The sequence below is a fragment of the Austrofundulus limnaeus genome, unplaced genomic scaffold (assembly GCF_001266775.1).
Source record: "Austrofundulus limnaeus strain Quisiro unplaced genomic scaffold, Austrofundulus_limnaeus-1.0 Scaffold102, whole genome shotgun sequence".
NCBI lineage: Eukaryota > Metazoa > Chordata > Actinopteri > Cyprinodontiformes > Rivulidae > Austrofundulus > Austrofundulus limnaeus.
The window spans coordinates 1,035,084-1,046,090 of NW_013952504.1; the positions used below are offsets into that span (position 1 = coordinate 1,035,084).

General features: G+C 38.3%; 2 protein-coding genes across 2 annotated transcripts in view; one reads left to right on the forward strand and one right to left on the reverse strand.

Annotated features, from left to right (window-relative positions):
* Positions 1–4,427: 4,427 nt before the first annotated feature.
* Positions 4,428–11,007, reverse strand: part of pnpla6 (patatin-like phospholipase domain containing 6) — a gene marked incomplete in the record, with an annotated part of 50,327 nt that continues 43,747 nt past the window's right edge. The window contains 4 exon segments of the mRNA XM_014013505.1: positions 4,428–5,411; positions 7,558–7,706; positions 7,966–8,053; positions 8,165–8,281. Of these exon segments, the coding sequence (XP_013868959.1) occupies positions 5,343–5,411; positions 7,558–7,706; positions 7,966–8,053; positions 8,165–8,281 (423 nt within the window).
* On the forward strand, positions 9,488–10,912 carry LOC106521092 (endogenous retrovirus group FC1 Env polyprotein; the record flags this gene model as incomplete). The annotated part of the gene is given in 1 exon segment (XM_014013506.1): positions 9,488–10,912. A coding segment is annotated over 1 exon segment (527 nt), but the record flags the coding sequence as incomplete, so codon positions are not given.

An 11,007-nucleotide genomic window follows, 5' to 3' on the forward strand; every position in this document is an offset into this window, starting at 1 on the left:
ATCACAACAGGGACGTTACACTCTTCCTACACATATCTGAGTCAAAGACCCCTGCTTGGATGATGATTAGACTGATAATTGGGCTGCCTGCGCTGGTATTGCTCCTAATGCTTCCAGAGCAGCCTCTCATCTTTCTAATCACACAGGATAAATGTCACATTTTTAACTGCGGTGGGGTTTAGGTGGCTACCTCTCGTCACCCAGTCATGAGTCCTGGAGGTGAAACGTGAAGACCCTCTGATGATGAAAAGAAGAGTTCTGATAACTGATGATCAGTGAGCTGCTTGTTATTGAGCTAAACAGGAGGAAGAAGCCCGCTGTTCAAACAGGAGAAAAAAAAACACAAAACAAAAATGGTGTCCATTACATGTACTTCATGTAAAGTTATAGATTCCAATAGGTGGCCAAGAATTCTTTAATTCATTCCAATTTTAATACATATTTTACTGGTCTTTTAAAGCCTGACTTGTCCATTGTTGAAAAGCAGGATTTCTATATTTAGAAACGATAAGTTTACACAACATGTGCCTACAGACACACTCAACACTTGTTTGTTCCTTCTGCGTATGATAAAAACAGGGGTTGGACTTTTATCCTGCTGGATCATACACTGCCTGTAAACAGACAACACATTCCAATTTCACCTGATTAAAGAAAATCCACTACATGGAATCAGCTTTCTCTCTGTTCTGACAACATATCCATTGCACTTTTTAACCCGGAAAAAAAAATAATAATAATTTAGACCTGTTTTAATTCAAAACAGTTTTTTTCTTTAATAAAGAAACAGGTAAAATGACAGTTTTTATTTACTAAACGTAATGGAAATAATACTTTAATGACCTAAGTTTTCATGACATGCTGTTTATTAGCAGATTAAAGTCAGAACAAGATCTGCTGACAACAGTCATTCTTAGATATCACTTGTGTTTATCTTTGTGTTTTCCATTGACCCAGCATTTCCTTAGGATGAAATCCTGCTTGACATAATAGTGTTTGTTAAACAGTAAATATGAGGCCTCAACTGCCTCAGAGGGAGAGAGAGGAGCAGAGAGCAGGAGGACAGTCTGATGTTGTTCTCTGTGTTTCCTGATGTTGCAATAAAACTCAGCTGATCATCCCACTGAGTACCTTCATTCTTGGACCACATATTTCTGTCTTTGTTAAATATTTCCGTAACACTCCACATTTTTGTAAAATTGTAAAAAAAGTTTTTAGTTGCTTTTTGAGAGATGGTCAACAGGTTGCTTGTGGCCTTCAGGTTGTTTTGCTCATAAGTTGATTAAACTTTCACTTCCAATAAAGTCAAATCTGCTGAAATAAAAAGAAACGGTGCCTCCACCTGCTGAGGGTCTGAAGTACTGCAGCTTATTCTGACACATTTCTCATGAAGACTTTTATTTGGTCCATCCTTTAACTAAAACTGATGAAAAGGAATCTAACGAAGTCAGGACTTTTTGACGGGTTCTGCTTTGAAACACGTCATCTTTTCTCCAAGAGACGTCTATAGAGAGAGAGAGCTCAGCCTCATTAGCAGCTGAACAGTTACAATGCTGTTACTGCACCTCTGTAAAATAAGCAGCCATCAGGGCACTAACAATTGGTCGTTAGGGTGATGGTCCTCTTGTGCATGTGAACAACCAGTTGATCCACCATGTGGAGGCAGTGCTTATAAGGTTGAGTTCACCTGGAACTCCTCAAACTGAAGGAGTCTCTTGGAGAAAAGATGAAATGTTCAAAGATGATCTGACTTGGCCTTATTAGATTTTTCTACCTGGGTCACTAAGCTGCATCGGGACATAATAAAGATGTTATTGATGTTAAGACAAGGTTTTTATGATTCGGCTGCTAAAAGCAAAACATTGAGGATGAATTCTGCCAGTTAACTTTGAAAGAATATAAGTTTTTCTAAAACAAATAATTCATTTTCAGAATTTCAGACAGGATTAATTATTTACTTGTTCTTTCTTACTGCCTTTTAGCAAAACATCTCATAAATGACTTTTCAATGAAAATTTCAGAAAATAATCACTTAATGTACAACAATTAAAGAACTTCTGGAAACATAATTTAGAAAACATAAAATTGTTGTAATTTAGTTGATTTTACTAGCATTAAGCTAAAATGATAAAATGGTAGTGTGACAAGAAAAAAATTGTATAGGTCTTCTGGACGGGTTTTTCTTTAATGAAACGTTTCGTCTCTCCTCCAAGAGACTTCTTCAGTCTGAGAGTTTCAGGCAAAATTCAGGCTTTTRAGYMCTGCCTCCAKGTGACTGATACTCACATCACATGGCTATCGTTSACACCTAATTAAYACCTATTGTTAACAGGGGKTGGAGTGATACTCGCAATAGCAGCGCTGTAGGAGGGGGACAAATGAAAACGGAGGCCTCCACCTCTGTTTAATGATGGACGGTCTTTCTTCACAAAAATGGCTTCTTTTACTCCTCTCTCAAACCAACGTTCCTCTCTATCAAGAATGAGAACATYCTCATCTCTGAAAGAGTGACCGCTGGCCTGTAAATGAGTGAAAACTGCAGAGTTCTGGCCATTAGATGTAGCTCGTCTGTGTTGGGACATTCTTTTGAACAGTGGYTGCTTTGTTTCCCCGATGTATATCTGGTCGCAGTCCTCCTGACACTTAACAGCATATACAAAATTGCTCTGTTTGTGCCGGGGCACCGGATCTTTGGGGTGAACCAGCCTTTGCCGTAATGTGTTTTGGGGTTTGAAAGCCACTGGGACATCATGTTTAGAAAATAAACGTCTCAGGTAGTGTGACACTTAGTTATCACGACACTACACACAATGTCATTTTTACAAACAACTATGATTCTCTGGTCTGATGCTGATGAATAAAACTTGTGACCATGATGAAAATGTGTTCTTGTTTACTGTGCTCTTACAATGTTCTCATTTAACAATGATTAAATAATAATTAAATAAAACAAATGTGCAGCCTAACTGTTTTGTGCCATTTAAAACTTAACAAAATATTTTTCATCGCTTGAACACAGCATCACAAACATTATTTTAAAAACATTACAGTAATTCTCATACAAATGTATAGGAGCAAACTGTTTCTTCTGTTAAGAGAAGATACTACACATGGAATAAAACAAAAACTCAACACTGAGAATCAAAAGATGATCTCTACAGTAGTGTATTATACTGTAGCTAACAGCAGTATTTAATACAGGTAAAAGTACCTGAGCAGATATATCTTTAATATTCAGGTGCTTTTTTTTAAATGAAATTACTTAAAACACTGCATCCAGATTTCAAACCTAAAAGCTTAAATGTTCAAGAAAAACAAATTAGACAGGTCAGGGTGCATATTGTATTTATTTTTAAATATGTATAATAAATTAGAACCACTTTGTATTTCTTGTCCTATGACAAAAATTAAATCAACATCTCATAAGCAAAAATGAAAAAGAAAAAAAAAAACTCCAATATTTCAGTGCAAAACTACGGCGAAGTATTAGGGCCACGTGAGATTTTTTTTTTTATTACAAAAATAAAATCATAATATAACGAGATGAAAGTCATAATATAACCTTTACATGTAAAAGCAGTCTCACCACTGCATTAAAATAAGGAATGTTGAGCAACTTGTGAAGTTGTTCTTCAGTATCGGTTAAGAGAAATAATCTTTTAGCACATTAGCATTGAAACGGTTGTGCAAACAACTATAAACTGAATCAGTTAATGGCTGCATTGTCAGATTTAGTCATCACGTAACTTGGATGAAAGCATATTACACCAGCCGTGACCCAAAAGTCATCGTGGACTAATTTATAAAACAGTGACACAAATGGCTGTCCACAGTGAGGAAAACAAGGAGAAAATGTGTAAAAAAATTGGGAACGGAAAATGTAAACATCATGTAAGATTACGACTTTATCATAATATTATGACTTTTTAATCATAATATTATGACTTTTTTATCATAATATTATGAATTTTTCCTCGTAATATTACAACTTTTATTTTATAATTTAAAAAATAAAATAAAATCTTGTAGTGTAGCCCTAATACTCTGTCGTACAAAACAGCTAAAGCCAAGGTAAGTAAAATAAGACAATGTCCTTCATTTAAAAAGCCAGTAGTTAGCACTTAAAAAAAAACTATAAAAATGGCAACTGTATAAGAGAACAGCTATTATTTTTGCTTTAGATGTTAATTTTGTAGCAAAGCAACAACTTAAAAAACTCCATCTTTATATACATACATGAATATTAGCGTTGTTATAATATACTCTTGTTACAGTTTCAACAAGTAAACCATGTGAAGTGTCACTTTAAGTGAATTTCTGAACATTAGACGTTTGTGATTACTCCAGATTTGTGTATTCATGTCAAACAACGTTTTTTAAGCTTTAGGGGATTTTAATGAACTACAAAGCTTGCTCAAATCATTCTCAGCTTTAGGGGATTTTAATGAACTACAAAGCTTGCTCAAATCATTCTATTAATTACTGAGTTGAGTCCTTTTTTCCTGTCATGAATGTTGAGCGATACGCAGGAACCCTGAGTAGTTTGCTGAGTTCTGTCAGTCCAGTGATCAAACCACAGTCATGCTGACTGAGTGAAGCTGAACTGTGGCTAAAAAAATAGGCAATAAAATAAATCGGCAAACATCTCAAACAGAAACGTTCATTCATTCGTCACTGCAGTTTCTTTCCACACAGTTCATTTAATCTAATCACACTTCAAGTTACTAAATATATATATTATGAATAAGTCTATATCACAATAAACTCTGATCTTGCTTTGCTCTTTAATACTGGTCCAACAAAAAAATCTTCAGTCTATATTACTATAATGTCCACATGATATTCATGAGAAACTTTAGTAACTCCTAACAATAACCTAATGCACCGATAACGTCTCTTTCTGGTGTTTTGCCAACATTCTAGTTCAATAAAGCTTTGTATTTTTGAAATAACCAACCTTAAAACAAACGATAGATAACTCAGGAGCAGGCTAACAAAAGAAATAAAGACTGCATAATTTGCAGGGAAACAATACTGTTTTGGAGCAGATTTTGGCAAAAAGTTGGTTTGTATTGAAATGGTGAAGGGGTGATTCATCCTATTCAGATTTTCGGACCACAAATTTAAAGCAACGTGACTCAAAAATAAATCAAAAATAAAAAGCATGACGAATGGTGATTTTTCAAAGTGGTCCAGAAATAAAAAAAACAAAAAACAATTTTATTCCAGACTTTAAGAAAGTTTAGATGCTGAGTGTGGCATCCACATCTTAGGGTTTCACAGTTTCTGACCCCCCACACTACACTCAGACGAGTGTAGTTTCTGTTCTCCGGGACCCTCTGTTAGCAGTCGGAGACTTCAGAAGTGTCACTGGTAAGTTTTCTGCGTTGCCTCACAGACTTTTCCTCATCCTGCAGAGCGGAGGACAGTGGAAATAAGTGATGCTCCGATGTCAAAATGTTACTTTTGCTCACAAAGGCTCAATTTATTTAATCCCTTAATGATCCCAAGAGGCCCAGTTTGATCGTTGTTGTATTGAACAAAACAAGGTGGAAGCAAAAAAAAAAGATCTTATCAGCTTCAGCGGCACAAATACTTTGACATTATTGAAGCATAATCATTAATTTCCCTTCAAAGACTAAAACCGTCTGTCTGCCAATACCATCTAAACTTTCATACTCAGTTACTCTACTGCTCATCCCACAAATGCATGTTCCTTGCCTTTGTGGCACCATTTACAGGAGAAGTTAACAGACTTTCCAACGATACAAAAAGTATTGCCAAGAAGCATTTATAGATATAACCTACCAAACACTAATTTTCTTACTTTTTGTGCTAAGTTTATATGTTTTTTTAAGAACTGTATTTACAAATTTTTGGAAAATGCAGTACATTTATTAGAATTATTTTCAGGAGCAGATTAAAATGGAGCTAATTCTACGTAAACAGCACCAAGTGGGATCATCTTAAAATAAACATTTGTTTACCTAATAATAAAGAAGCATGTATAAATAAATACAAGTAATACAAAAATTTGTAAACAAAGATAAATCATTGTTAAATAAAGAGAAATTCACTGAATGATCTTTAGATTCAGGTAATATGGGCAGCTGAGAGAGAGCAGAGAGTCCAAGCGAGCAGGAGGCTGTAACGGTTCCTTGCCACTGTTCGACCTCCCTTACTACCTGAACCGAGACTCGACAGCCATCATCAAGGTAAAGCTGGCTGTTTTACTAAGTGTTGCTGGTCTGACGGACGTCGAGCGAGAGACACTGCTCTTCTGGTTCCCATATTCCATTTATTTAAGATAGCAAGTAGAAATACTAATATCTTAATTCCTCCTTTTCCTTAAAGGGCCAATATTATGTGTTTCTTCAGGCATATACTGTATTTAAACACATTTAAATACTATACCATAATAAAGTTTCTATGTCACCTTTAGTTGTTATTAAAATGCTGTTTTTATGTTTAAATAGAAAATAAACTTGTCTTCTCATCACTTCCTCTTCTAAACGCCTTGAAATTGGCCTCTGTCTCTTTCTAAGAACCACCTTCTGCTTCTGTCTCGCCCATTTCAGTGTGTGTGTGTGTGGGCGGGGCGGGTGCTTCGCACGTGCGCTGATACAGTTTACTTGGCATCTGAAAATACATTTCCTCAAAGGTATTTTGAATCTGAAAACAGCTTCAGCTTCACTGAGTGAGCAGTGGTGTTAAGGGCAGCGGACAGTTTAAGTTTCACTTTCAGTTTCACTTGTTTGCTCTGTTACTGCCGAGAGCCTACAGGAGTCATGGGCGGGGTGTGTGGGGTGGGGAGGTGTGCTCCGTGATGAGGAAGTTCGGCTTAAAGACACGTCCCAGGGGCGTTTCTGGTCCCCAGCTGTCGTTTTGCTCCTCAGCATGGCTTCCTAAAAACGCTGCAGGATTTCTCAAACATGCATGAATGAGTCAAAGCAAGGCTTTGGGCATGTTTTTTTATGAGAGTCTAACATTATAACATGATATAAAACTCACAAAACGGGATTTTACATGATACTGCCCCTTTAAAACTCTTTGCCTTGCCAACTTAAGTTATTTGCCTCAAATATCTGGTATTCAACAACTAGCTGGATGTTTACTGTTCTATTCAAGTGCTGGATTGACAATTAATTAAGCTCGAACCGTGCTTGTTATTGTTGGTTCCTAAACTTTTATAGGAAATTGATTGCTCACAATTAAGTGTGCTGTAGTGATTTTGTTTGTGTAAATAAATGATCGCATTTATTGATGGATCGAATTGTAATTCACTGACTCAAGTCACTTATTGTGTTGTTCATTCACTTCTGCACGAAAGATATATCTACTGAAAATAAGAGATCCTTGCTAAATACTTTCCTTATAACTTTGTTGTAAGAAGAGTAGGGTGTAAATCCTACAAGTGTAAAGAGCTTTAGAGTCTGTAGGAACTTGATAAACTGCTATATAAGTTCAAGCCATTTACCATTTACCAATAAAACAGAAATTAAAATAATTCAGATTATGTGTCCATTTTCATTTGGTCATGTGGTTATTTGTACTCACAGTCTGAAAAATCCCATTCTGTCCCCATTCTCCAGGGGAGTGGTCTTCAGGGTCCTCTGCCTCTTCCTCTTCCTCCTCGCCCCCCTCTTCCTCCCTGACAGTGTCCATTGCATCTTCCTCATACTCAGTCAGACAGTCTGACTCCTCCGCTGGGTAGAAAGATTTAAAGGACATTTGACACAAATAATTTATCGACCAGCTCACCCAGCTCAGATAGCCCATCCCCCATAAATAATCAGAACTAGGTGAAAGCTAAGCATCTTTAAATCTAAGATGACCTTGAAGAGGAACTGGACTGAGTGGTTCCACAATATACATCTTAAAGACGGGACACATGAGTTGAAAGTACAGGGACTTAATGCACAAAATCTCTCTCAAAATTGTGAAGAAGTGAGAAGTTGGCTTCACCTTCTGTAGTCACGTAGCTTTGGACCGGTTCTATCCTGGATACAATCTCTGCCAGATCAGTGAAGTCAGCTCCTGGGCACGTGCAGGACTGAAAGAAAACATTTTTATTACTTTTCAAAGCAGCAACTTTAATGATGTACACATAGAGTATACATCAAACTAATAATATTTATGCTCAAAGGATGTACGCCCTCCTCACATCTGTTCTCTTGCCATCGTTATAGTCAGCTGAGCGGTGGTCCCTCAGCATGTTCTCGATGATGTCACCTCGAGCCCAGCCGGTGAACACCAATTTACCATGCTGGAAGCCCACATCCTGCAATTTATGTAAAAAGATATACAAACTTTCAAAGGCATCTTCTCTGGACATTAATTTTCATTTCCTTAAATGCAGGTTAGTCTCACTGAAACATAATTGTCACATTTGCAAAAGAGACCTGACAAAGACAGGGAATTCATAATGTGAAATATAATTATTGGAGTTAATATGGGCCTGATCCACAAAGATCCCAAATATTAAGAGTTAAATTGTGTGGGCAAACTAAAAAATTGCATGTGCTATTAGTAGGTGTGTTGGCAGTGATTTACTAAGATTGCTTCCGCAGTTGATAACAGGTGCAAAAGTGGTGCAGATCACCCTGTTGAAATGAGGATTTTGCATGTGGCACCGGCTGTTACCATGGAGAGTTTGGGAGAGCAGAGTGGCCGTAAAAAAATGAAGTTCGAACCCATGGAGGTCTTGGTGGAGGAGGCCAATAAATATTGGTGAACTCCAGCAGATACATCTAACTAAGTATTGCAAGAAAAATCGTGATTTGGGAGGCCATCCGTGAAAAGGTGAGTGCTGTTAATAAAACCAGAAAATATGAAGTGATATGAAGCTGAGAAGTGAAAAGAAGATATCTAAATGAGCCCTTAGGTCCTCCAGGAGCTCAAAAATGGCATTGATGTCTCCATCACCATTTTCTGCCACTTAAGCCTGGATTATACTTCAATAAGATGTGAGACAGTGGGTTTATGATTGTGCAATTTCAGCGCATCTTTTCCTGACCGAGTATAAATGGGTTGAAGACATGGTGGGCCATAAATTATCATAAATCTTCCCTCCCAACAGCTCATATAATGTATTTAACTACGATAACGATGGCTGGATAGTGTTTTTTCCACTCAACATCAGTATTAAGTTGAGTGAAGTAGAGGCGTTTTTTAATTTTTCTTTTGTTTGTTTTTTGGTTAACGGTGGACGGACAAATTTTGTCACTCAGCAGGGGGATAAAGATGTGCGACTTGAAGTATAAACCAGGCTTCATCCATAGTTGGGTCATGGAGGCAACAACAGGTCCAGGAGAAATACCCAGATATCCCTCTCCCCAGCAACACGTTCCAGTGAGTCCTGGTGGACCCCGAGTCCTTCCCAGACCACAGAGGATACATAATCCTTCCAGTGAGTCCTGGGTCTTCCTTGGGGCCTCCTACCAGTGGGACGTGCCTGGATCAAATCTAAAGGGAGGCATCCAGGAGGGATCCTAATCAGATGCCCAAACCACCTCAACTGATTCCTTTCAATGTGGAGGAGCAGCAGCTCTACTCCGAGCTCCCCCCTAATGACAGAGCTCCTGACCTTATCTCTAAGGCTGAGCCCGGCCGCCCTACGAAGGAAGCTCTTTTCAGCTGCTTGTATCCAGGATCTCGTTCTTTTGGTCATGATCCACACCTCATGATCAGAGGTGAGGGTTGGTACATAGACAGACCAGTAAATCAAGAGCTTTGCCCTTTGACTCAGCTCTTTCTTCACCATGACTGACTGAGGCAACGCCCTCATTACTGAGGATGAGGCTCCAATCCATCCATCTGCTCTATCCTACCATCACTCTTGAATAAGACAGCCAGATACTTTAACCCCTCTAGCCAGAGAGATCCAGCCATAGCGACAATATGCCTCTATTTTTAGTTCTGACCAAATATGTTGACACGCCCACAGAACATACTCTTTCTCCATTATCTGTCATTGTACCCATGTCTCCTTCTCACCACAATTGGTTCATAACACTGACAGTTTGCACCTGCCCTGCAAATGTGCTAAACATAGACTCAAAAACAGCAACCGCAATCAGTTTCACGTTTGATAAATCACATTGCAGGTGCTAAATGGTTATATTTGCATATCCTCCTCTGATAACCATCATCTGCATAGTGATGAAGGCAAACACGCTGAATAGACTGTGTTCACGTTTGCTCATTTGACAGATGTAATCCTCGATGCACCGGGTTTGTAGATCCGCTTTGCTCGAGCTATGAAGTTAGCATGTTTTTATACACGCAAACCTTCAGTAGATCAGTGTTAGAACAAAGTTCTCAATGTTCTCAATGTTCTCAAGGTAATTCCAGCAACTTTGACCTCCACCTGTATTCTGGACGTAATGGAAAACACCATTCCAAGGAAAACTGAATGTCAACTCTTTGACCATGTTTATCCTATCTCTCCCACATCAGCTCAGAAGCCCATCTTTTCCAATCAGGTAGCTAGAGCTAATTTCTCCTGTATATCTTTCCCTACTGGACATGCAAAAATAAGTAATTTGACTGCTGAATGGTGTTCTGAGACTCTTGTTGTCAGTTCCTCTTTCATCCCTTTGTCTAGGAGTGACATCTGGTGGTGGGGAGGAAGTGATCGGTTGTTTGATAAATTGCCAGCAGGCTCAAAAGGATTATTAGCTGTTGTGACTCTGTTAATGCCAATCTCACTCTATCCAACTTCTGCCAGTGAACTTTTTGCTGATTTAGGCACAGCCTTAGAGAYGACAAATCACCACAACAGGCGCAGACGTGCTGCGCTTGAACTTCCAGGTCACAATCCAACATACATTGACGCCATCGGGGTTCCGCGGGGGGTGCCTGATGAGTATAAGCTTGTTAACGAAGTAGCTGCCGGGTTTGAAAGTATTTTGCCTCACATTACAATTGCTAAGTGTAGGGGTCACCCTGGTGAAAAAAAAACTTTTCTATTGTTTATTTTCTTTGTCTTTGATTTTATTTTTACAC